Source organism: Spermophilus citellus (assembly GCF_964194105.1).
Source record: "Spermophilus citellus genome assembly, chromosome: 2".
Lineage (NCBI taxonomy): Eukaryota > Metazoa > Chordata > Mammalia > Rodentia > Sciuridae > Spermophilus > Spermophilus citellus.
The window spans coordinates 258,288,047-258,313,564 of NC_138183.1; the positions used below are offsets into that span (position 1 = coordinate 258,288,047).

General features: G+C 55.2%; 3 protein-coding genes and 1 long non-coding RNA gene across 9 annotated transcripts; 1 reads left to right on the plus strand and 3 right to left on the minus strand.

Annotated features, from left to right (window-relative positions):
• Positions 1–2,563: 2,563 nt before the first annotated feature.
• Positions 2,564–3,771, minus strand: LOC308640723 (interferon-induced transmembrane protein 1-like). Its single transcript, XM_081278527.1, has 2 exons — positions 3,431–3,771; positions 2,564–2,917 (listed from the first exon to the last, which is right to left on the minus strand). The coding sequence occupies exons 1-2, from the start codon at positions 3,677–3,679 to the stop codon at positions 2,765–2,767; spliced, it is 402 nt and encodes a 133-aa protein (XP_081134653.1). The 5' UTR covers positions 3,680–3,771; the 3' UTR covers positions 2,564–2,764.
• A 2,217-nt stretch (positions 3,772–5,988) lies between these two features.
• On the minus strand, positions 5,989–7,245 carry LOC308640725. The gene is made up of 3 exons (XR_014020345.1): positions 6,654–7,245; positions 6,459–6,567; positions 5,989–6,091 (listed from the first exon to the last, which is right to left on the minus strand). It is a non-coding gene; the product is annotated as an uncharacterized lncRNA (long non-coding RNA).
• A 7,366-nt stretch (positions 7,246–14,611) lies between these two features.
• Positions 14,612–17,242, plus strand: IFITM5 (interferon induced transmembrane protein 5). The gene is made up of 2 exons (XM_081278526.1): positions 14,612–15,760; positions 16,448–17,242. Exons 1-2 carry the CDS (start codon positions 15,569–15,571, stop codon positions 16,658–16,660), a joined length of 405 nt encoding a protein of 134 aa, XP_081134652.1. The 5' UTR covers positions 14,612–15,568; the 3' UTR covers positions 16,661–17,242.
• A 2,389-nt stretch (positions 17,243–19,631) lies between these two features.
• Positions 19,632–24,577, minus strand: PGGHG (protein-glucosylgalactosylhydroxylysine glucosidase). Of its 6 annotated transcripts, none has more exons than XM_081282156.1 (15): positions 24,520–24,577; positions 24,310–24,389; positions 23,993–24,115; positions 23,262–23,472; positions 22,747–23,182; positions 21,866–21,985; positions 21,539–21,670; positions 21,297–21,408; positions 21,137–21,209; positions 20,913–21,049; positions 20,684–20,832; positions 20,492–20,587; positions 20,204–20,301; positions 19,927–20,138; positions 19,632–19,855 (listed from the first exon to the last, which is right to left on the minus strand). In XM_081282156.1, the coding sequence occupies exons 3-15, from the start codon at positions 24,090–24,092 to the stop codon at positions 19,800–19,802; spliced, it is 1,932 nt and encodes a 643-aa protein (XP_081138282.1). In that variant the 5' UTR covers positions 24,093–24,115; positions 24,310–24,389; positions 24,520–24,577; the 3' UTR covers positions 19,632–19,799. The 6 variants fall into 6 exon arrangements, with proteins under 6 accessions (XP_081138282.1, XP_081138279.1, XP_081138281.1 ...); XM_081282153.1 differs by having other exon boundaries at positions 19,949–20,138; positions 23,834–24,115; XM_081282155.1 differs by having other exon boundaries at positions 19,632–19,828; positions 23,834–24,115.
• Positions 24,578–25,518: the final 941 nt, after the last annotated feature.

Here is a 25,518-nt window from a genome sequence, read left to right on the forward strand (position 1 = left end):
TGCTTCCTCCTGTCCACTGGGCACTATCCATTCTCCTGTTTCATGGGGAGCAGCCAGTGGCTGGCAGAGGGGCAGAGACCTCAGTTGTGGGCTCACTGCAGAAGGAAGTGTCCAACCTGGTGACCTGTCAGGGATGTTGGGGCAGACTCTGAGAGCTCCAGATCATCCAATTCCTTGAACCCTGGTGCTGGCCCAGGAATATGTCTCTGCAAGATGGGGACCCAGGGCCTTGGGTGTGAGTTCTAGCTCTAGTTCTAGAGTTGCCCACACACTGTGGAGCTGGGCCTTCCTCCCACGTGGCTCCACAGGGTCCTGCCAGGGCCTGGGAGGACAGTTCCCTTCTGCTCAGAACCTTGGAGCAGTAACCCTTCAAGTTGGAGTCTGTCTGCTCTGTCCTGAGGGTCACCTGCAGATCCACCTGCCAAGTTCCTAGGCCCGCCGGCCTGTGCCCACCAGCGCCCCAGATCTGGAGTCTCTCAAGCGAATTGCTGTACTGGTGCCTGGGCCGCAGCAGAGAGCTCTCGCTGTCCCTGGGTGCCAGGTGTTGGAGCCAGAGGAGCCTGAGAGGGTCACCTGGGTGGATGGAAGCTCCTGAGCACAGAGCACCTTCTGCAGGCTGAAGCCCAGCGGCGCCCCCTGCCGGCCACGGGCACAACCTGCAGGGATGAATCCCAGAGGAAGATGGACTGGCCAGACCCAGAAGGTTTCCCATCCCAGATTTGGGGTGGGGTCCCCGTAAGAGGGCAGAGGGGAAGACCCAGCTGGTCTTGGACTGAGGGTGGTCTGGCCGCTCATGGGTGCGCACTCCTGAGGTTCCTGTAGGCAGCCGGCACTGCAAGGCCCACAGTGAGCTTGGAAGTGTCCTCCTCCGCAGGGCAGAGTGAGTAGCCAGCTGAGAAGACTTTCCCTGGAAGGGAAGGTGTCCAGGGCTGTTCATGCGGAGAACGGAATGTGCTCCCGCCAGGAGCAGTGGCTGAGAGGCCGGCCCAAAGAAGGTCAGCAGGGTCCACTGGGCCTGGCGTGTTCTGGGGGTGCCTGGGCATGGGCAGGACTGATGAGGTCTAGGCGGAGGGGCTATGGAGTGGGGAAACGGCCCTAGGACTCGCGGGCGGGTGGAGAATTGCTGGTCACGCTGGGGTGAGGGCCATGGGGCATCCTCGCTGGGAGCTGTACACACGAGATTTGCCCACGCTCGCGTATGTCTCAGCCCCAATCCCGAAAACCAAATGGGGTACCGTCTGACCTCACAGCGAGGCACAGGTGGACCGCGCCGTGGTGGTCAGCTGAGTCACCGCTAGAAGGGGTCTTCGTGAGTCTTATCGGCGGAAGTCCCAACCCAGGCGGCTCTGCTGGGCCGAGTCCAGGTGGGAGGAAAAGACGGGGGCCTAACCCATGGACAGAGGTGCTGCCACCCGACCACATACCAAGCCCTGGCGCCTGCAGAAGAGCCCCGCGCCCTTCCTCGTCAGAGCCAGCCCTGGTCTCCCCCGCCAGCACACCGCACTCCCAGAACCCAACTTGCCGTCCCCAGGGATTTGGGGGTGCATTTCACACCCACTTGGGCGGTTTAGGCAGCAAAGAGCTGCAGGACGTGTCTCAGTCCCACGACACCGCGTGGATCTGAGCGACGGGGCTAGGGTGACTCAGTACAGATGAACTCCAGGGACTCGCAAGGATACCCTGGGGGGACACGCGGAGAAGGCATCCCCCCCACCCTGGGGCTCCCGGAGACTTGCAAGGGGTGGTCGCCAGAGCGGAGGCGGAGATGGGAGGCTGTGTCCCGTGTATTAGGAGGGTCACTAGCGCCTGCGGGCGGAAGCGCCAGGGACTGGGTTTTGGCGAGCGAGGGGTGCGTGGAAGGACCACCGCCTCGCCAGTCTCCTGTCACTTGATCGCGGTGCTGAGGTCGGCGGCCGGCAGGGGGCGGTCCTGGGTGAGCTGCTGGGTAGCATCTCGTGTTCCTGTGCACCAGAGTCCCCCTGGTCTGTGTCCCTGGGTCCCCTGGAGTAGGAGTGCTGCTGAGGGACTGGAGGGCTGAGGCCCAGCCTGTCTGGGCTGTGCGGGCGAAAGAGCAGTAGGCAGCAAAGGGCTTTGGGCCTCTTTGGGCCGGCCTATCAGCCAGTGCTCTTAGGGGAGGCAGGCCATCCGGCTGGCACCTCAGCAGTCTCCAGGGCCAGGTTAGCCCAGGGGTGCCCCTAAGGTCACCACCACTCAAGGCCAGACACAAAACTAAACTCAAACCCAGGTCTCAGGTGTGAGTGGGCAGAGTTTTGTTTTCTCCCGAAGGCCAGAGACCCTGAGCTACTGTCCCACCTCTGGGCTGTGTGGGCTCCCTGATTTCTGTTTCCTAGGACCTTCCTGGAGGCCTGGGGCCACAGGAAGTTCAGTCTCCTTCTGCTTGCAGCCACCAAATATGGGGAAAGCCAGATGCCACCTAGCACTGAGCACCCCCAGCAAGAAGTCAGGAACTTGCAGAACCTGGGACATGCATGCGACAGCAGAGGGAGAGAGGTTCCGATGGTGCACCAGGCTGGGACTGCCAGCAGACCCCTCCCCAGGCACACCCGAGTACAATGCACTTTATTGAATCCCTCTGTGGACACATGGGTGCGTTTAAATGCTTCAGAAAGCGAGGGGTGCAGGGGCAGAGCCTCAGCCCAGGGTGCAGGGCGGGGGCCTCAGCCCAGGGTGCAGGGCCAGCTAGTGTGGTCAGGACATGGCAAGACTAGAAGCCCCCAGGATGGTTTATCATCTGTGAAACAGCCTAGACAATCGCTGCTGAGAAGATGATGAGAATCACGATGGCGCCGATGATCAGGATGATGTTGAAGATCAGGGCCCAGATGTTCAGGCACTTGGCAGTGGAGGCGAAGGCCTGGGCCCCAGTTATGTCACCCACCATCTTCCTGTCCCTAGACTGGGGAGACCAGATGGAGAGGGTCAGGGGAGAGGCAGGTGCTAGGCCCAGGCCCCCAGGGTCCTCTCTGCCCCTGCCTTTCACACACTCAGACTGTGCAGCAGGCCCCAGTGCTGGCTGCTCACTCCAGCTTGGGAGCAGTGTTTCCCTGAGGCCATTGTGTACTTCCTGAGACAGCCTGGGGTGCCACACTCTGCAGTGTGTAGCGGGTATTTCTGCCATTGGGCATAGGGAGAATTCCTCTGGGTTGGGGATGGGGACAAGAGTGACCCCAGATTCCCAGGCTGCTCCCTCCTGTGCCTGCCCTGGGAGATCCCCTAATGCCCCCCACACTTACCCAGAAAGAGGAGGGCACACAGGGTCAATGCACACCAGCCTTAGGGGGTGATCCACCGCAGGTCCCCCAGCACACACAGACCCACACATCCCAGGTGCAGGTGGAGTGTCAGCCTCCCAGGTACTTCCCCCCCCCCCCACTGCCCAGCCCCCCCCCCCCCCCCCCAGCACACACACCTTCACGGAGTAGGCGAAGGCTATGAAGCCCAGGCAGCAGAAGTTCATGAAGAGCGTGTTGAACAGGGACCAGACCACATGGTCGGGCACAGAGATGTCTCTGGGCATGTTGATCACGGTGGTTGTCATGTGAGCTGAGCCCTGGGGTGCCCCCAGCACGGCCACCTCGTGTTCCTCCTGGAGCTTCTCATAGTGTGTAGGGCGCCCAGCATTGGGGTACATCAAGACGGTGTGGGGAGCCTGGTTCATGCTGCTCACAGGAGCCCAGCTGCGGAGTGGCTGGAGGGTTGCTGTCTGGCCCACCCTTTCCTCAGTACTTTCAGTTTCCCAGAAGTTTCCTCTTCCTGGCTGTTGTGAGCTGGTGATTTGCAGAGTGTTGAGGGGTGGAACTAAATCCTGAGGATCAAATTTCTCTAGGGCAGAGTGGGAGGAAGGACCAGGTGGGCGGTGCTTTCTGTCCAGGAACCCAAATCAGTACCTCTCAGCTGATCCCTCCTGTTAGGGCCGTGGCGGTCCTGGGGGCTTTTCCCAGGCCTGGGAGACTCCACAGTCTGGTCAACAGCAGCAGGAGCTGAGGTCCACATTGAGGGCTGGGCTAGTCCCATGCAGCCCTTCTACTCCCAGCTCCCTAAGGGTGTTCTGGAAGCCCACAGCTCACTGTTGAGACAGCAGTAAAGGTCAGGCAGTCCATGGAGAGAATCCATGGTGGGGGTGGAGAGTGTGGGGACTGGTTATTGAAGGGAGAACAAAAGTGCACCTGGTACACCAGAAGAAATATAAGACATTGATTAATAAAGGAGGAGAGTTCTGAAGACTACAGAAAAGGCAAGTCCACCCTGTCTCGTGGACACTCAGCTCTGGGGAGCCTTCTTTTTGGAGAAGTCTGCCTCCATCACTTTCTTAAATGAAACTTGCTTGCTGTGCTTGCCTTGTCTCTTGTCTGGTGTTCAGTCTTTGACTGTGGGGAACCAGGACCCCATCTCCACCAGACCTGCATCACTGTCCTGGGCCTCCTGTGCGGAAGCCTCTGACAAAGGTGGAGTCTGGGGAGACACGAGCCCTGCCGTCCTCCTGCCCTGGGGTGCCTTCCATGCCAGGGCAGGTGGCTGGGGCAGAGGGGCTCAGTGCATTTGCCAGCTGCTTCCCAGCACAGAGCCACATTTCCTTGTATGCATCTCAGGTGTGGAGCTAGCCACTGGGTGACCTTGGTCATGCAGGATGAGCCCAGTGCCCCTGCTCAGGGATGGTGAGGTCCATCTGTGGCCAGGGCTACAGCTCCAGGTCAGCCTGAAGGGTCAGGTGTTCCTGCTGCCTGCCCCTGAGGGGCCGAGTTGTGGCCTAGGCCCCTGTGTGCCGCTTCTGGCTGGAACCCTGACAGCGTGCGCCTCTCTGAGGGGAAACCCTGACAGCCAGGCCCTCTCCAGGCTGCCCCTGGGCTGTCCCTAAAGATGAAGTTGAAAGAGGTGGCAGCAGCTCAGCCTCCCGGGGGGCCTTGGGCAAGAGGTGAGGTGCAGAATGACCCCAGGGGCACAGAGGACACTAGTGATAGGACTGCAACCACTAGGTCCCCGTTTGATCGACGCTCACCCAGTGCCCTCTCCTGGTGTCCATCTCAGGTTCAATCCCCACAGTGGCTGTGTGCACCCTGGGCTCATGACATTGCTGAGATCAGCACCTCTCCTCCGGGCGCTCACCCAGTCTGGCCCAGGGGAGTTATTTCTGAGAATGAAACGTTTCCTGAATCCCACACTCTATGGCCACTTCCAGGCAGCCCTCCTCAGGACCTGGGGCTCCAGCCACCTCCTTCTCCTGTTGGCCGTGGTGAGCTGCTAGGACTTTGCCAGGTCTGGGCTCCAGGTACCGTGGACCCTGTCTCCCCTCACACGCAGGCTGCCCAGGGCCTGCATCCAGCTCTGCCCATGGGGAGGCTGCCCTGCCAGGGTCCTCAAGCTGCCCTGACTGGGCTAGAGAGAGGCCCCTACCCTGTGCACCTGCCCCTCACAGGAGCTGCCCCATCAAGAGGAGGCTGAGCTCTGCTTTCTCCATCATCTGGTCCCAAATGCAGCCTCTGCTGCCCCAGGGGTGAGCAGAGGGACAGGCGCTGGGAAGCAGCGCAGGACACAGGGTCAGGACCAGCCTCCTGCTCCCCTTCCACCCCTGCCTGTCGTGTTGCCCTTTGGGCATTCTGGCCAGCTGGTTCTAACACAGCTGTGCTGTGGTGAGCAGTTCTGTTGATAGCCAAGGCTGTTCTTGGGGACAAAGGGAAGACACCCTCCTGTTCTGACTCCTCCCTGGTGGCCCTGGAAAGTCCCACCCTAACCCACACTTTGTCAGATACCCAAGGTGCCTGGTTTACCTGCCTCATACTGCACCAGGGGGTCCTCAGAGCCAGGTGCTTCACTGGCTCCTCCTTCCCGCAGGTAAAGACACCTGGGTTACAGGGCCTGCACCAGCTGAGGCCCACCTGAGTCATGCCTCCCTCATCCACCCCAGCAGCCATTGAGAGCTGCTTCCTGGGCTCCAGGAGTGGGCCTGGACTTCCCTGTGGAGCTGGGGCTAGAGGCCCAGCGAAGGCTCAGCTGTGAATTTGTGCTCATGCGACTCCATCTCGTCTCCATCTCTCAGAGTTCCCAGTGTCTGCATCACTGCCACCCTTGGTGTCTATCATTAGAGATGAGAGGAAAAGGTGTCAAGGTAGGACCCAGGGCGATGCTCCCCAGGGTCAGACCCTGAGCCTTCACTCAACTTCAGACGCAGCCTGGCGACTAGGGAGGGCAGAGTCCCCAGGACAAAAGACAGTGCCATGCGATGGCTGTGGACACACTCTTACACCCGAGTCCTTCCCACAGACCATGTGGATATTGCTTGGGCAATGGACCCAAGGACAGGGGACTCCAGAGGTGCTGGGCACAGTGGACAAATAGGAGCAGGTGAGGGTCTCGACACCCAGAGTGTCGACATGGCTCTTTGTCCACGGGGTGTGGGGGCACCAAGGGGTCAGCAGGGTCCAGATCCAAAGTCCACTCACAGTGGGCTTCAGGCCACAGACCCTCCAGCAGGCACTTTCCATTCCTCCAATGTGTGACTGGAACAGGAGCAACAGAGGTTGGCAGAAGCCACGCTGGGTGGGTGGCCTGCTGTGCAGGAGTCAGCAGAGCGTGGTCAGCCAGGTGAAAGGGCCCGGGTGCTCCCCTCTAGCTACCCCCAGCCAGAGAATACTCACCCATGGTAGAGCCATGAACAGAGCCTCCTGGGTCAGGCAGGCACTGGCCATCTGCCCTCCGCTCCTTTGCCAGTCTGGTCCTGCAGGAGAGAAGGCTCTGGTGGAGGAGCGTGGACTGCTGCAGACCGGCCACAGGGAGCCCAGGAATAGCAGAGAGCCAGGTGGGGCGGTCTTGGATCTGGGTGGGCGGGCGCTGGACATTGTGGGCCTTTCATGAGTTCTGTGCGTGCACATCCACGTCAGATGAACAGATGGAGGTTCTTTCTCCTGCTGCCATTGTTGGTGACACTTGAAGTCTTTCCTTCCCAGGTCACATCCTGCTTCTAATGTGTGGCCCACATAGAGTGATCTCCTGGACTCCCTACTCTGGACGTCTCTAATGGGTTGTCCCTGGCCCAGAGCTCCTCTGTGGTTACCTTGGGTCCTGGCTGGGCCTAGTGGCCACTCTTCCTCCATTCTTCCCCTCCTTCCACAGGGCTCGGATCTTCCCTGATAAACGTCCTACCCAGCATCTCCCCGGAATTTGCATTTCACGGCATGTGGATGGGAAGGACGTCCCAGTCTCTTGCTGGTCAGTGTTGTGGTCATGGGTGCTAGGAGCCACAAGCAAATATACGATGTATGGCACCTTTGGTTGTAAAGTGACGTGACGCCAGCTAGCCACTGAGATGATTATGTTAAGATTTACATTCTTATGGAAATTGGACTCCCGCTGTTCACCTTGGCCTGCTACCGGACTCATGTTACGGACTCATGTTACCAGACTCTTGGAGAGTTCCCATTGGTTGGGGAAGGATAGTAGGAGGAAATTCCGGGGGAGGTCCGGGGGACCCCGGGTTCTGGGAGACGCGCGGTTCCGGTGGACGCCCGCGTGGGAGGACCGGGTTTGGCTTGCCGGCGGCGGTTTTTTCGAAATAAAGTTTTGTTCCTGCTTGAGTGGCTCGTGATTCTGTGCCCAGCCAAGACTGCGGCATTTGGCGGCCCGCACGGGGAACGCCTGAAACTTAGAGGTGAGTAAAACTGCTCGCCCCTGAGGGAAGGCGACAGAATGGGTGAACATTTAGAAAAACAATATGTTCTTGTTTTGATTTATTTTGTTTTTATTTCAAGCTCCCTAGCCCTAGAATTTTCTCAGGCGAACTGGGAAAAATGGTTGGCTCAAGGTTTGAAGTTATTCGGCCCTGAGAAAGAGAAAATTGATACAACCATTGTCTGTTCCGTTTTTGTTTCATTCTGTTTCGGCTTTGTTTTATGCTATCTTATTGGGTTACGTTACCTTTATAGTAGATTAGAATCCAGTAAAAAACAAACCGAAAAACTGCTAAGTAAATTGTTAGAGGTCCAGACTATGGTAGAAAAAACGCTAGGTCAAGCAAAAGAGAAGGTCTCTCAAGCTAGTCAGACAGAGGAGAATTTAAAGAAAGCAAGCTTAGAGGAAAAGCAGCCATCAGGTGGAGAATTACAACAGGAGGTTGCTACTAACTCCGTTCTATCACCAGAGGGCATAAATCAACCAACAGCTCCATCTACCGCTGAGCGGCCCTCAACTCCCGTAGTTGATGGACGGAATTCTGAGGCAGGACCCCAAAGATTAGCATGCCCTGTACTTGAGCAGGCAGGAGGGCAACGAATTCACTGTGCTTTAGATTTCAAAACAATAAAGCAATTAAAGGAGGCTGTAACGACCTATGGGCCGCAAGCTCCCTTCACAATAAGCATGGTCGAATCTGTTACCAACTTGGACATGACGCCAGCAGATTGGGCTAACATGTGTCGATCTGTGCTAAACGGAGGACAATATTTGTTATGGAAGGTTGCCAATGAGGAATTTTGCATGGAGACAGCTAGGCGAAATGCAGAAGCTGGTTATCCTCAAAGAAATATAGAGATGCTTTTGGGAAAGGGACCTTATGAGGGTCAAAGACAGCAAATTGAATATGACCCTGGCATATACGCACAAATTGCTGTAGATGCAGTTAGGGCATGGAAAACTTTACAGGGGCATGGAGACTTACAAGGTCAATTATCTAAGGTAATACAAGGAACTAATGAACCTTACGCTGAATTTGTAGATAGACTTATTCAGTCAGCCTCTAGGATATTTGGTAATACAGAACAGGTTAATGCCATTTATAAAACAACTGGCTTATGACCAAGCAAATCGTTGCTGCAGAGAGGTCATTAGACCATGGAGACATGAAGATTTAAACACATATATTAAATTATGTAGAGACATTAATGAACAAGGGCAAGTCTTAGCAGCAGTACAACAGGCTTTAGATGCCAGGCCAAAAACATGCTATAATTGTAATCAAACAGGACATTTTAAAAGGAGTTGCCCCGTAAGAGGAGGGTTTAACAAAGCTGGATATCAAAGGAATAGAATACCAGGTATTTGCCCACGATGCCATAGAGGGAAACATTGGGCGAATGAATGCCGTTCTCAAACCACCATAGGGGGTATTCCGTTATCAAAAAACGGACAAGGACCAAGTGTTTACCCACGATATCGTGGAGAAAGGTATCAAGCTCCATTGCCAAAAAACGGACTAGAGGGCCCAATGCCCCGGGGCCCCAAACCACAAATATATGGGGCAATGGAGGAACCCAACAGCACCATCAAGGTAGTGCCCAGGACGCATTATCCATTAAATCCCTCATCAGACAAACTAGAGGGAGCGCAGGGCTGGACATCTGCGCCTCTGCCAGAGCAGTACTAGCCCCAGAGATGGGAATTCAAATCATTCCCACAGGAGTAAAAGGACCTCTTCCCCAGGGAACAGTAGGCTTATTATTGGGACGCAGTTCTTCTACACTAAAAGGACTTATGATAAGTCCTGGGGTAATTGATCCCGATTATGAGGGTGAAATAAAAATTATAGCTAGTTCTCCAAGAGGTATATCAGTAATTTCACCAGGAGATAGAATAGCACAGTTATTAATAATACCCAGCCTGCATGATAAATTTTCCAGTCGTACTGTAGAAAGAGGTTCCAAGGGATTAGGCTCCACAGGTGTAGATTGGGCTATGCTGTCTTTGAATTTAGATTCTCGCCCAATGCTAAAATTAAATATTCAAGGACATGACTTTAATGGGCTGCTGGACACAGGAGCTGACCTTAGTGTCATCTCTCGTCAAGAATGGCCAAAACATTGGCCATTACAACAAGCCACTCAAACGCTTCGAGGCCTAGGAGTGGCAACAAATCCCCATAGAAGTGCTATGGTATTAGATTGGAGGGATCCTGAAGGATGTGAAGGAACTATACAGCCCTATGTATTAGATCATCTTCCCGTAAATTTATGGGGACGAGATGTCCTAGATCAATTAGGATTGACATTAACAAATAACATCAATCCTAACGCACCCACTACTAGGGCTAAACAAGGCTTTAGGAAAGAAAAAAGATTAAGAGAACAAGAACAAGGTATGACAGCACCTATTCAAATAGATCAAGAAATAAATAGACATGAATTGGGTTTTCAGAAAGGGCCACTGAGACAATCAAAATTACTTGGAAATCAGAAAGACCAGTGTGGGTTCCTCAGTGGCCCCTGACTAAAGAAAAGATACAAGTAGCCCATGACTTGGTCAGACAACAATTAGCGGAAGGACATATACAACCTTCCGTATCCCCCCATAATACTCCCATTTTTGTCATTAAAAAGAAATCTGGTAAATGGAGATTATTACAAGATTTAAGAGCCATTAATAATGAGATGGTTATTATGGGACCTGCTCAATCAGGGATTCCTCAATTGTCTGCTTTACCAAAAACCTGGCATGTTTTAGCTATAGATATTAAAGATTGTTTCTTTTCAATTCCAATTCATCCCGAGGATAGTCCACATTTTGCATTTACTATCCCTGCACTGAATCATGAAGGTCCTGATCAGAGATATGAATGGAAAGTACTCCCTCAAGGGATGGCTAACAGCCCAACTATGTGTCAAATTTATGTTAATAAAGCAATCCAGCCACTTAGAAACCAAAATCCTGAACTACAAATATTTCACTATATGGATGATGTGTTATTGGCACATAAAGATAAAAACACATTACTAGAATGTTATGCCACACTTACAAACTTATTGAAAAATTATAATCTAGAGATAGCAATAGATAAAGTACAATTAAATCTTCCAATTAATTATTTAGGAGTTCTATTATCCTCAACCATGGTCCGCCCACCAAAAATTCAAATACGAGTAGATCAACTCAAATCACTTAATGACTTTCAAAAGTTATTGGGAGACATAAATTGGATAAGGCCTTATCTAGGCATACCAACAGGAGAGTTAGGACCTTTATTTGATATTCTAAAAGGTCCATCAGATCCAAATTCACCCCGCATGTTAACGCCTGAAGCAAGAAAAACGTTAAAAATCATTGAAACGTATATGGAAAATATGCATTTGGATAGAATTGATATAAGTTTGCCTTTATTATTTATTGTACTACCAACAAAAAATATTCCTACAGGAGTATTTTGGCAGGAAGGTCCATTATTGTGGATACATTTATCTTATTCTCCTAACACTATTCTTACTAGATATCCTGAGGCTGTAGGACAATTAATACTCAAAGGAATAAAAGCAGCTAAGGGAGTATTTGGGATTTCTCCCAATAAAATTATCACTCCATATACTATGGATCAAATTGATGAGTTAGCTAATGAGTTAAATACTTGGGCAATAATCATGTGTAAAACTAGTGTTTCATTTGATAATCACTTACCATCTAATCCTTTGTTGTCTTTTTGGTCTAAGCATCCTGTAGTTTTTCCAAAAATGACAAGAAAAACCCCTATCATAAATGCTCCAAATATATTCACTGATGGGTCAAACAATGGTACAGCAGCAGTAGTTACTCCTGATCAAACTTTTACATTTTTAGTTCCCAAACAATCAGCTCAAAAGGTAGAGCTTAATGCAGTATTACAAGCTTTTATGATGTTTAAAGATTCTGTATTTAATTTATTTTCTGATAGTCAGTATGTAGTTAATGCTATAATATCCCTTGAAGATGCTGGTAGGATTTCACCTTCTTCTACTGTTTTCTCTTTGTTTTCTGCTATACAAAGTCTAATCTGGGACCGAAAAGATCCATTCTTTATAGGTCATATCAGGGCACATACAGGATTGCCTGGAGCCCTTAGTATGGGCAATGAACTAGCAGATAAATCTACACATGACATACATATTTTCTCCACAATAGAAGAAGCTATAAATTTTCATAAAAGGTTCCATGTCAATGCTAATACTTTACAAAAACGTTTTAAAATAACTAAAGAACAAGCCAGACATATAATAAAACAATGTCAAAATTGTGTGACATTTTTACCACAAGTTAATCTTGGAGTCAATCCTAGAGGACTGATACCTAACCATATTTGGCAGATGGACGTCACACACTTGCCAGAATTTGGAAAATTAAAATATTTACATGTTACAGTTGATACCTCTTCCGGATTTTTGATGGGCTCCCTTCATGCCGGAGAAAAAACTAAAGATGTTATAGCTCATTGCTTACAAAATTTTGCCACTGTGGGTGTTCCAAAACAGTTAAAAACGGACAACGGTCCTGGTTATACTTCCTCCTCTTTTAAACAATTTTGCTCATCATTTGGTATTACTCACATAACAGGAATTCCATACAATCCACAAGGACAAGGCATAGTTGAAAGAGCTCATCAAACTATTAAAATGTACTTATTAAAACAAAAGGAGGGAATTGGAAAGGGGTATATATCCCCCAAAGATAAACTTAAAATAACCCTTTTTACTCTAAACTTTTTAAATTTAGATTCATCGGGACTTAGTGCTGCGGAAAGACACTTGTACCCCAAAAATGTACATAAGCCTAAGGTACTTTGGAAAGATATTCTAACAGGACAATGGAAAGGCCCGGATCCAGTGATAGTCTGGAATCGGGGCGCTATCTGTGTTTTCCCACAGGATGAACAGCAACCGATTTGGATTCCAGAGAGATTAACTAAAACAATTTCTACAGAAAAAGAAGATGATTTGACTCAAATCCATAACAGCTGACATCCAGAGCTCCAGCTTGGCTATTCTTACATCTGCGACAGTGATTAACCAAGGTGTTTTTTTTTTTTTCAATATCTATTTTATTATTGCATTTTTCCCACATCATAAAGTTCTATTTTATTTTATTTTATTTATTTATTTATTTATTTTTTGAGCTCATACAAACCTAGGTTAATGTTTTTCTGATCAGTTTTATTTTTTGACTGTGTTTTATTTATTTATTTATTTTTGACTGTGGAGTTTTTAAACATTGCAATGGAGATTTCACCTAAGTATAGTTACAAGGCCTTTATTTACTATTGTCTTATGTGTTGTATGTTGTGTGCACACTTCTGTTTTGTGTTGTATGTCTGTATGTGTGTATGTCCATATTTCTTATATGAGGAGCGCTCATGAAAAAATGGATCCGAATTTTTTCTTTATTCACGTGATTTATATGGTTTAATTTAAATTAGGTAAACAGCTGTTAAGGATTGTTTTTAAAGGAGTTTAACAGATCTGTTTGTTTACTTTCACCTTTCCTTTTCATTATATTTAATAATTCTGTTCAGGATAATGTCTCTTTAGCATCATTGCCAGAATTTCCATCTCCATCCCAATTCCGGTGAAGACTGAGATAAAACCAAACTACAGCTTCTATGATAGCTATCACAGTAAACTGTATAAACTGATGCATCAATGAATATAACTCAACAAGTAATGCTCAATCAAGGACTTAATTTACTTTGGGAGGAAATGGACATATTGATAGACTCCTCCAATTTGAACTGCTTACAGAACTTGCCTGGACTATATATCAGTTGCATACATTGTAAAATATCATCTGGTGCACCGAATTGTGGTACTGCTGGCATATCTTTGCTGATGGTGTCACCAGTGATGCAATTTCCTTGCCAGCTCACCCCATGTTTATTGTGGTAATACTGGCATATCTTTGCTGATGGTGTCACCAGTGACGCAATTTTTCCATAGGAGCCATCAATTGGCTTGGTGTCGTGGCATTTCTGTATCCTCCTCCCTTCTACTAGTGATGGTCTAAAATTTGGGGGCCAACAGAGGTGAGGCAAAGAACCTCACCCCCCCACTGGCACCAAGGCAAATTTGGGGGCCAACAGAGGTGAGGCAAGAACCTCACCCCCCCACTGGTGCATAGGCCTATCCACAAGCATGGCTGAATGCTGGACCGGTAGTCAGTGACGGGTTGCTCTGATTACAGTGGATTCAACCTAAGACAGGAAGCTGACGCCTAAAGGTCAGTTCTCCCATGACGGGTAAGAACCATATGTTAAATTGGACAACCTACCAGGCACGGTCCCTAGCCACATTGCTTGTTGCTTAATTAAACAGAAGGGGGCAGATGCTAGGAGCCACAAGCAAATATACGATGTATGGCACCTTTGGTTGTAAAGTGACGTGACGCCAGCTAGCCACTGAGATGATTATGTTAAGATTTACATTCTTATGGAAATTGGACTCCCGCTGTTCACCTTGGCCTGCTACCGGACTCATGTTACGGACTCATGTTACCAGACTCTTGGAGAGTTCCCATTGGTTGGGGAAGGATAGTAGGAGGAAATTCCGGGGGAGGTGGGGGGGGGGGGGGGGGACCCCGGGTTCCGGGAGACGCGCGGTTCCGGTGGACGCCCGCGTGGGAGGACCGGGTTTGGCTTGCCGGCGGCGGTTTTTTCGAAATAAAGTTTTGTTCCTGCTTGAGTGGCTCGTGATTCTGTGCCCAGCCAAGACTGCGGCAATGGGAGTGAGGGGGGAGCCTTTGCTGTGCTCTAGGCAGGTGAGGGAGGGGTATTTCAACAGGACAACGATGGGCACTGGGGGCTCTAGCTCAGCAGCAGGGAGCCCCAGGAGGAGGCCTGGGCATCTTGGTCTCTGGGGGTCCCTGTGGGGGAGTAAGCGTTTGGCCTAAGCATCTGGTTGGGCTCTAGGGAAGGCAGGGCAGCGCAGGTGTCGGGGGAATTCAGAGGCATCCTGATGAAGAGTAGGCAGGACAACATGGTCCCTCAGCTGAGCGGCACTGGGCCCTGTGAGCTTGGAGCTGGAGAAAAGTCCCTCCTGGCATGGCATGTGGGCCGCTGTCCAAGAGGCATCTATAGCCTGAGGCTGGGGAGCCATCTCAAGGGGGAGGACAGCAGGAGGAAGCCCTGAGCCCCAAAGGGACCACCCCACCCACTAGCATTTCAGGACGGAGGAGGACCTGCCTGCCTAGGAGGTCGAGGATGGCCGACCGAGGGGCATGTCTCCGCAAACCCCTGGGAAGGCCAGGGTGGCTCCTGGCGGTCCGGGCAGCACTGCTGGGGTGTGGCCAGTCCCAGATGGCTGCCTCATCGTCCCTCTCCCTGGAGCTTCCTCCTCAGACTTCCGTCTCTGACAGATGCATCTGGCCCCCACCCCACCCGCCTCACACAGCAGTGGGAGGCTGAGTCCTGGGGCGCCAGGGCTGGGTGTCAGCAGTTCTGGTCGGGAGGAGGAGGCTTTGTCCAAGCCCGGAGGGCTCTGCCTCTTGCCTGTGAGTGAGGCATCATGGCCACCACAGTCCTGAGTTGGACCTGGAAGGCAGTGGGCAGCCACTGCCCCTCAGCCGTCTGACTTGGGGTCTTCCTGGGGTGGGTGGCCAGGACATGGGGGGGCTCTGGTCAGTGGTCTGACAGTGGTCTTTCTGGGTCCCCAGGGTGAGGGTGGGGACACTGGCGCAGGAGGACCCGCCTTGCTCCCAGGCTGCGGGCTGTAATTTGTGCTATATTTAGCAAGCAGAGCTGGTGGGCAGGGAGGCAGGCTGCCGGGCTATAAGCAGACTTGGTGCCCACCCTGGAAGTGCAAGTCCCAGCCAGGAAGAGACGGCGCTGGAACCCATGGACACGTCCTACCCCCGTGAGGGCCCCCGGGCCTCCACTCCCCGCCAGGTTGACGGTGCTGCCCACACAGCCCTGGTGCTGGGACCGCCAAGCCCCCCGCCTCGCGACCACTTGATCTGGTCAGCCTTCAGCACACTCTACCTGAACCTGTGCTGCCTCGGCTTCCTGGCGCTGGTGCACTCCATCAAGGTGGGCGGAAGAAGTGGCGGGGGGGGGGCTGGGGGCTTCAGGGAGACTCAGGGTTGTGAGGAGGGGCTGGGGGCTGTGCGGAGAGTTCAGGGTCTGCCAGAGGGGCTGGGGGCTTGAAGGGGGCTGTGTTAGTGTGGCCACAGTTTCTCTCCACGGTGAGAGAACCTCTGCTTCTCCATTCAGGGGTGCTGTCTATAGCAAAGCCCTGCTCCTCAAGGCGGACACAGTCCCTTGGTGATGACAGAGTCCATGGGGCTACCTGCAGAGTCTCCTTTCCCCAGAGGGGGATTCTCATCTGCGGTGGCTCTTCAGTGAGACCGCTGGCTTCCGTTCCTCGATGGGTTTGTGGTCTCAGCTCCCCAGAGGACTCCCTGCCTGCAGAGGGATCTTGGGAGCTGATGCTGACCTGCGATGGCCACTGGGTCCATATCTTGGACACAAGGAGCCAGGCGCCCCTGGCAGCACCCATTGGGGTGGGTGGCCATCATGACCCAAGGCCCACCAAGTGTCAAGCAGTGTGTCAAGCTGGGGACCATGGAGGAAGTGGGTCTAGCCCAGAGAGTGTCCCCTCAGGCCACACCCCTCCACCTCGATCCTGGGTCCAGTGCAGACCCTCCAGGTGCTCGGGGTGCATCTGGGGCCAGGCCCCAAGGCAGGTGTTGATCTGGCCCTTCGGCTGCCCTGCAGGCCCGAGACCAGAAGGTGGCTGGGGATCTGGAGGCAGCACGGCGATACGGCTCCAGAGCCAAGTGTTACAACATCCTGGCTGCGATGTGGACGCTGGTGCCTCCACTGCTGCTGCTGGGGCTGGTGGTGACTGGTGTCCTGCACCTCTCCCGCTTGGCCAAGGACTCTGCAGCCTTCTTCAGCACCAAGTTCGAAGACACAGACTATGACTGACAGGCTGGGCCTGTCCTATCCTGTCCCTGGACCCCAACCCTTGAAGGCCTTGAGCTGTGCCCTACCCTGACCCTGGGGCCCCTGGCCCAACCTGGCTACCCAGTGCTGACCATTCAGACCCCAGGGACCTGGCCCTAACCCTGAGGGTCCCTAACTCCTACCTCTGACCCTTTCCTCTTCCTCCCCAGGCTCCACCTCCATCACAATTAAAAGTGCCAGGTCCCTGACATGCCTCCAGGGCCTCCTTCCTGGCTTCAGTGTGGGGGGGTGCCACGGGGGGTGGCTGCTGTGGGGACTCCCCCAGGCCCACCCTCCCTCACCCGGCTCTGCTCAGCTGTTCCCGACTGTCCCCCTTCACTTTGCCACAGGGTGGCCTGTGGCTACGGGGTGGAGGTGCCTGAGTGTTTCAGCATGAAGTCGGGGACACAGGCCTCTGATCCCAGCTGCCTGTGGTTTGGTGGCTTGTGTTCAGAACGGGCCCCGCCCGGCTGTGTGCTGCCCCTCCTTGTCTGTCCCTTCAAATCCCAGTGATTTCAGCATGGTGGGGGTCTCCCTCCCTCCTGGGTGGAGCTGGACACTGTTTCCACCATCCATGCATGTACACAAGTGCAGGCAAGGCCCCTGGCTTCCCCCTCCATCCCTCTCTCCTCCACCCCGCTGTGCAGAAGCAGTCATAGGGATGTAGATGTGGGAAACCCCGTTGGAGCCTCTGTCCTGGGTACGTGTTCCTGTACTACCTCACCTCCCTTATGTGCCACCTGGCCCCCGAACACCCCCACACAGCAAAACTGGCCGGGCCCAGCACCTGGGGACACACACCCAAACACACGAGGCTGAGGCTGGGGTGCGGCCCCAGCACGTCACTGAGGTCTTAGCCAGAAGGAAGCTCAGGGATTTGAAGACTCCACTCGGGCTCCCTCCCCAGGAAGACCCCTTTGCCTGCCAGCTCTTCCAGGGATAGAGGCAGGGGTCTCTTGTCTATGGCTCTACTTGGAGACCCCACACAGTCCCCAACCTGTGACATGCCTGAGACCCTTGCTGAAGATAGGGTGTGTGGCCCTGTGCTGGGACCTGGGGGTGGAGATGCACAGGCCCATGTTGGGCCCTGGAGAAAGTCCCACCGTGAATTAGGGTCAAGGGAAGTGTGAGACCTCTGCTTGAACTGGAATAGAGACAACATGCTGACCCTAAGCCCTGGGTTCAGTTCAAGTAGGGGTCAGCCTATGCTGGACCAAGAGGCTGGGGGCAGGCATCAAACTCTGTGTGGCTGGGAACATATCCCTAAAGGTGGGATATTTTACCAGTCCCCACGATCTCATCAACAATGAGGAGGACGTGTGGCCAAGTCACTCGGGGAAGTGTTACCAGCAGCCCTCTCTCCCCCGGCTCATCTTGGCAGGTTGATGGATGCTGGCCAGGCCTGTGGGCACACACACTCTCACCCCCATGGGCCCATCACATGCACAGAGGTGACTGTATAAAATCACGCTCAGACATAGCAAGTACCAGGCCACATCATCCTAGGGGTTCAGGGCCACCTGCCACCCCATTCTGATGTCTATGCCCAATCCTGACTTTGAGGCTGCAAAAAATGAATGTCCACTCCCATTAGGACAATCCCTGGCCCACAGCAGAGAGAAGGGGGCCCACGGTCCTCAGCAGATCTGCCTTGTCACCCAGCCAGAGTGTTTATAGGGCCTTTAGTGAAAAGCCTGTAGGTACCCTTGGCTTCAAGCCATGCACTGGCCTGCATGTGGTCTGCAACTTGACCCTCAGCCCCTGCCCACCTTGGCTCTGAGCTCCAGCAAGCATGCTGCTGCCTCACTGTGGCCTGGAGGCCTGGTGTCCATGGATCCCTGCCTCTGCACTCCACACTTTCTATGGGGGTGGCCGTGAGAACCCTCCTTTCAAATCTCCTGGGTGTGGAGGCAGCTGGCTAAGGCCATGAGTGTTCCAGCCTGAGGGGCTGAGGACGGGAGACAGGGAGACAGGGAGACAGGCCCTGGGATTCCCACGTCTAGAGCTGCCTGAAGCCCAGGAGTGCTCTGCCTGGTGTATGCAACTGCGACCGGGGGCAGTGGCAGGACACAGCAAGGAGTGGAGGCAGGCGTGAGGGGACCACCCGGCTCCCAAGCTGCTGCACTTGCCCTCAGGTGAGGTGGAAACTCGACATCACACAACCCCACTTTCAGAAGAATGTACAGGCCTTTATAGGAGCAAAGCTCTTCCCAGCACTGATTGGACTCTGCAGGTTGTCTGGTGCCGGGTCTGGACCTCACCAGTGTCTCAGCTCCAGATGCCATCTCACCTCGTTCTAGGGAAGTCACTGGTGCACCCCAGGCTGGAGGGTGTGGGAATCTCTCTGTCTTTGAACAGCCTGCCAATCACAGCCTGGCCTGGGATCAAGGCCTGGAACCCCAGCACATTTGAGTCTAGTCCCTCTGGTGGCCAGGGGGGAGTTGAGGGTCTTGCTCTGGCACCCCAGTCCTATCCTCCAGCAATGGCACGCCCTCCCCTTCTCATAGGCCATGGGGTTGAGGACGGGCTGCCCACCCCACCCCACAGTGCCAGAGGCCATCTGACACGGAGTCGAGAGGAGTCAGTGATGATACCCGTGCACCCCTGGTCCAGCCTGACCACAGCTGCACTGAGGGGAAAGCTCGATTCTGGGAAAGCGGTAGCTGACAGTCCTGGGCCACTGCGCAGGGGTGGAGCCCCTGCCTCCTCACCCTCACGGGCCCTGGGACCAGAGTCCAGGTGGGTGTGAGTGTGGACACTCAGGCCCTGGCTGCAGGGGCCTTGGAGAGTGCCTGGGGAGCAAGATGGGGCACTGAGAGGCGGGGTGCCAGGTCAGATGAGGTGTGGAAAACTGCCTGCCCACGGAGTTGAGGCTGGGGAGGGGCTCAAGCCACAGACAGCCTGGGACCGGGGGAGGGTTGGGCGAGGAGCAGGGGCAGTGATGAAAAGTGGGGTTCAGGAGACATTTCTGAAGCCAGCAGCCCTAGTCATTCAGGGGCAGGGTTCCAGGGGGAGGGCCTGGGGGGCTGAGGGCTCCAGGATGTCCCAGAGGCTCTGTAGCAGGGGTCTCAGGTCTTCAAAACTTCTCCCAGGAAATTCCTGGAGTCAGAGCTTCAGGCAGCTAGGGGAGTGATCTTTGTATGCGGCCAGCTGAGTGGGGAAAGGAGGCCTTGTGTCCTGCAGGGAGAGAGGGGTGCCCTGTAGGGACACACTGGCATCCCGGTCTCATCACTCAGACCTCTACCTACCTGGCAGCAGAGGCAGCCGAACCTGTGATGGCCAGAGCTCAGCCTCCAACAGAGGGGCCCAGGGCCCAGCCTGGGCCGTGACCTCAACTGTCATGGAGTCCTCGGAGATGATCAAGTTGAGCTTGTTCCCCTGGTAGGAGATGCCAGAGACACACACTCCGGAGACCCCCGCTGGACACAGGGGGTCAAAGGTCATGCCGGCCTTGGTGACCCTGTAGGGAGAGCTGTGTGAGAAGGGAGGGGCCGGGGGCCACCCTCAGTGCCACCCTGCACTCACCTGAGGCCTGTGCTTCCGAAGAGTACTGCCTGCAGGAAGCCCCCCATGCCTGTCAGGAAGTTCACTGCACCCGACCCGTCTGCATTCTCCGTCCACACCTGTAGGTCAGGGGCCGTCAGTGCCAGGGACCACAGGACACTGGACCTCCTGGGGCTGCCATCCCAAGGTCAGGCAAGAACTGCCAGGGCAATGATTCCTCTGTGACCCAGAGGCTGGAAAATACCTCCCCCCACGGACACTGGCAGCAGAGTGGTCAGTAAGAGGGCCCTGGACTGGAGTCAGGCTGACCTTGAAGGGCTCAGTGACATTGGTAAAACTCCTGTCCAGAAGACTTCGTGCCCTCAATGGGTCCTTCAACTCCATCCAGCCCACCGCAAACATGCTCTGGGGTCAGAGTTCAGAGTTCAGTGGGGGTGAAACCCATCTTAGAGAGAGAAAGACTGAGGTTGATAAGGTGGGGCCACTCCCCAGGCTTCTCACCCAGGTCATGGCTGGGCCCTGGGGGGATGTCACAGCCTCGTACATCTCCAGGTTCTTCCTGCGGACGTCAGGACTCAGGGGGAAGGGGACAGGGTACCCCAGGAGCACGACATCAGCCTGCTTCACTTCCTCTCCTGGGGAAGATGCTGCTGTTGAGGGCACATCAGGGTGGATGCACGGGTCTTAGGCCAGGCAGAAGGGCCCTTGGCAGAAGTCAGGGTCCACTCACCAGGCTCATACCCATCAAATTCAGGGTGGAAGTTCCGCTCCGGGTCAAAGGGCACCTTGATCTTATCAGCCACCACCAGCCACTGGTTAGGGACAGGCAGACCCAGGTCCTCGGCCAGACCAGCTGCAAAGTGCAGACTGTAGAGAGGGGACAGGTTGTAGCCTCAGTGCTTCTGGCCGGCCCTGCTTGCTGGGGTGGGGCTAGGGCACGGTTTAGAGTCTGACCTGGTCTGGACCAGGACGTTGGTGTAGGTGGAGTTGTTGACTCCTGAATGGTACTCATCAGGGGGCATGACTCCTGGGCACACAGGTGCAGACAGTGCTCAGTACAGGCTGCCCCCCAGCAGTCCCTCCTCCTGACCATTTCTCCCAGGGATCACCTCACCTCTCAGGTGGTACTGCTTCTCCCTGGAGCTCCACTCTACCCGGCTGCACCAGAACTCAGCAACAGCACTGACCACATCCCAGCCACCAGCCTCCCGGAAAAGCTGCAGATCCTGGGGGCCAAGGGTCCTCTGTGTGCTGAGTGCCCACCCATCCAGCGACCAGAAAGGAAGGCCTGGCTCCCAGATTCTCTCTTGTGACAGCAGGCCTTGGGTGGCAGGGCTGGTGGACGGAACACCTCACCTGGGTGGTGTAGTAGTACAGCTGGAAGGCCAACAGGATGGCCCCGTTGATGTGGATCTCCTGAGCCCCATAAATGTCCTCAGGGCAGACCTCCAGGCCAGAGCCTGCACTCTCCCAAGCAAACTTGGCTCCCTGTGGGGGAGAGGGGCAGATGCCACCCGACCTTAGCCTTTACCCTATGGGACCTTGTGGAAGGGCAAAGAGAGGAGGAGGTGGGGGCTCTGGAGCCCATGTACGTTCCTCCATGGGCCAGGAGGCTCTTGCCCAGTTCTTTCTGTGTGTGGACCCTACGGTGGGCCCCACGGGGTGGTGCCCGGGCTTCCTCACCTGGTAGCCCAGGTTCCGGGCGTTTTCCAGGGCCCCACTCAGTGTCCTGATGCGGTACTCCAGGATGGCCCTGGCAGCCTCTGGGTGGAATATCAGGATATTTGGGAACATCCAGAGATCCTGAGGACAGTCCTTGTTCTGGAGCTAGAAGGGCTTACACCTTCTCCTTCCCCTACTTCCACATCCTGCTGCTGCACCCTCTCTGCCTCTTGGAGGCCTGCTGCCTCCTTCTGGGTTCTTCCTGATGACCCTCCAGATCTACCAGCCCCTCCCCAGCCTTCCACTTCCCCTCCCTAGCCAGCAGGTGAGTTCCCAGGCCCGAATCTAGGCACAGGCCACTACAGGAGGAGCCTGCTCTCTGCCTGCTGGTTGCCTGACCTCAGCCTCCCTAGCCTCGCCCATAGAATAAGAGTCAGGGCTGACTTGGGAGGCACATGAGGAATCACCCTCCGCGCCTCCTTGCCCAGTGCCAATAAGCCTCCTCACGCCGCATCCTCAGTTTAGTCTGGCCCACTCCTGGCTCTTCTCCACCTAGCTCCACTTGGCACCTTGGGGTCTTCCCAGAATGGGCCTCTGTGTCACTCCCTGATTAAATGTTCCTGGTTTCCTTGCCCTCAGGTAAACTCTAGGCCCTGTGCCCTGATGCTCCTCTCCTGTCCCTGGTTTCCTTGGCCCTTGGTAAGCTCCTGCTGCAAGTACCACAGGGGCTGCCATGTGCATCTTCTGGTGCTCCTGCTTGGCTCGCTCTCCAACGGATTCCTGCACTGCCGAGATACCGCCTCCTCAGGAAGCCCTCCCCTCGGCACAGCCCTGTGCTGGCCCATCCCAACCCCAATCCCCGTGCCGCCCTTCGTGTGGTGGTGGTGAGGGATGATGTGTACCTGATCCCAGAAGACGTGGCCCCAGTAGCACTCCTCCTGGCTCCCATTGGAGAGGCCCCCGGGGCTGAGGCCATGACAGACGTACCCTAAAGCCCCGGGCTGGGGCAGGGCACTGAGCAGGTAGTAGAGGGAGCCACGAAGGGCCTGGCGCAGGGGCAGTGGCCCTACCACATCCAGGCCACAGCCTTCCCACAGCTGGGCCCAGGACTGTGCATGGGCTGGGTACAGAGTGCCTCTGGCCTGCAGCTGCAGGGCCTCCTGGAGGTAGGCCTGGGCCTCTGCCTGGCTGCTGCCCACTACAGTCAGGAAGTCCCAGGTCCTGTTCTTCTCGTGTTCCCCAAGGGTCAATGTCAGGGGCACTGGTGTCCACAGCATGTGCACCTCCTGTCGTGGCCCCCCAGGTTGTTCAGGGGTGAGTGTGTGGCCATACAGGTACCTGCAAGAGGGCAGCCACCTCAGGGGTGGCTCCCTCTTTAGGTTACCCTGTGGGACTTGGGACAGAGCCCCCTCCTCACCGGACTCCCTGGAAGTCGGGCCCCAGATGCAAGTCCAGGTCTGGGCTTTCTAGGGAGAAGGATGAACGCAGCAGCACCGTGATAGGCGAGCTCCCTGCATCCAAGCGAGCCACAGACACACTGAAGGCCAGAATGTGGGGCAGCGTGCGGTGGGCATAGATGCGCTGGCAGGCCTGGAAGCTGGAGCTCACCAGGGTGTGCAGAAAGGAGCCTGGGGAGGGTGCGAAGCTTCAGTCACTGGGGAAGCAGGCCCCCCCCCCCCCCCCCCCCCCCGCAGGCTGCAAAGCTGTGGTCTCCCAGTGCCTTGGGCCACACAGCACTTGGGCCTCCCTGGGCTGGCAGTGGTGTCCCTCAGGTTTCTGGTGGCTTCTCCCCACAGTGAGGGTGAATGCGTCCTCCAGGCCCGCTGTACAGGACCCAGGCTCTGCCCAGGACCCCAGGACGCCCACCCAGAGGGAGGGAAAGGGGAGAACCCAAGACGGGGTCTCTCCTGGCCTCTTTTCCTTAAAGACTGCCTACTGGAGGGAGCTGTGCTCCACAGCGGATGAGAGGGAGCCAGACAGTGCAGCTACCTGTGTTGGTGTCCAGGGCAAAGGTCTCCTCCATCGGCTTTCCTGTCTCTGCAGGGGCCTCCAGTTTGACGTTGAGGGGGCTGGGCAGAATGGCTCGGTGTGTGCCACCCCCAGCCCCGTTGTACAAGCCACTCACATGCAGTGTGTCATGATACACACGTGTGCCCAGGTAGGCATTGGTCACAGTGGCCAGGAGCCGGGGATCACTGGGCAGAGACTGGGCAGTAAATGTGGTCGCGTCTTCCCAGGCATCCTCCATGGAAGGCTCACTTCCAGGGTGACCTGCCGAAGGGCGTCAAGAGGCCGTGACTGGGTGGGCTCCCTCTTCTGAAGTCCTCCTCAGGACTTGGCCGACCCCCTAGATGTGGTGGGATCTAAGGGCCACCCCGGAAAACACCGCACCACGGACCTCCAGGGACTCCATTCAGTCTCTAAACTTGCCCCTCAAACTCCGGCTTTAGAGCCCAGATTCTAACCTTGGCGGGTCTCCGGGCCGGCTTCTCAAGCCGCACGGTCCACCGACGAGGTCAAAGCCCACCTTCCTGAGTTCGGAAGCCCGGAGGGTGGACCGAGGAAGCTCAGCCCAGGGACCAGCCCCTCTGAGAGGCGAGGGCGGAAGGGGCCGGCGCGGGACGCAGCGGGTGGCGCGGAAGGAGCGGGGCTGGGGAGGCGCGCGGGGGGACTTACCGCAGCTCTGGCTCAGCCCGCGATCTGCGATCTGCGTCCCTGGGTTCCCCGGTCCGGCTGCCCCGGGCCTGCCTGGGGGAGGCGAGCCTCACCACTGACACGTGACCAGGAAGGCCTGCTGCCCGGCCCGAGCCGCCCACGGGGCGGGGCAGCTAGGCGCAGAGGGCTCGGGCAGAGGCCCCCTCTCCCCTGGGCGGCGAGGCTGTGTCTTCAGGACCTGTTGTGGTCCCGTTGGTCGTGGCTGTGGCCAACCAGAGACCTGAGTGGGGAGTCCTTTGACCCCCAAGATGCGGGTCCGCAACGGTGGATTTAGGGGACCTCGGTGGGCTCTGGATGTGATTTCTTCCCCTTCTCCAGATCTCTCCCTCTCCACGGTGCCCCTTGCTCGGAGACCCCATCCTCCAGCTCTCTCAGCTTGTGGCACCGTTGGTCTCCCTCTTTCCACCTGCCCACTGATGGCTCTGGGCACGTCCCTGGGCCTGTGGGTCCTATGGTTCAGGCTCCCTGGCCTGACGTACGTATCTGTGTCTGTCCACCCTGCCCAGATTCAGTGGGTCTTGAAACCTGAAACAGAAGCTCACTAAGTTGCCCAGGCTAGGGAGGAGGAATCCAGGATGTGGGGCAAGGGGCATGTTCCAGGCCTGTCCAGGACCAGGCAAGGGCCTGCGTCTATTTGGGCTTCACTTGCCTGTCCAGGGCCTCTGCTCACAAGAGTTGCTCAGAGCCTGAGGGTCTCAAACTTGCCTCAGCTTTCTGAGTTGCTGGCAGTACAGGCATGCGCCCCTGTGCCTGGCTCACACACGGTGTTTGCTGTACCATGTTTGTGAATCATCTGTGAGTCCAGTGAATTATGCACTCACACACCATGTTTTTACCGGGTCTTGTTCTGGTAGAGCATACTTATTTATTGTCTGTCTTTCTGCCTAGAATAGCAGCTCCCAGGGGACAGGGGTTTTGTCTGCTTTGTGGCATGAAGGAATGGATTTATAAAGTGATTA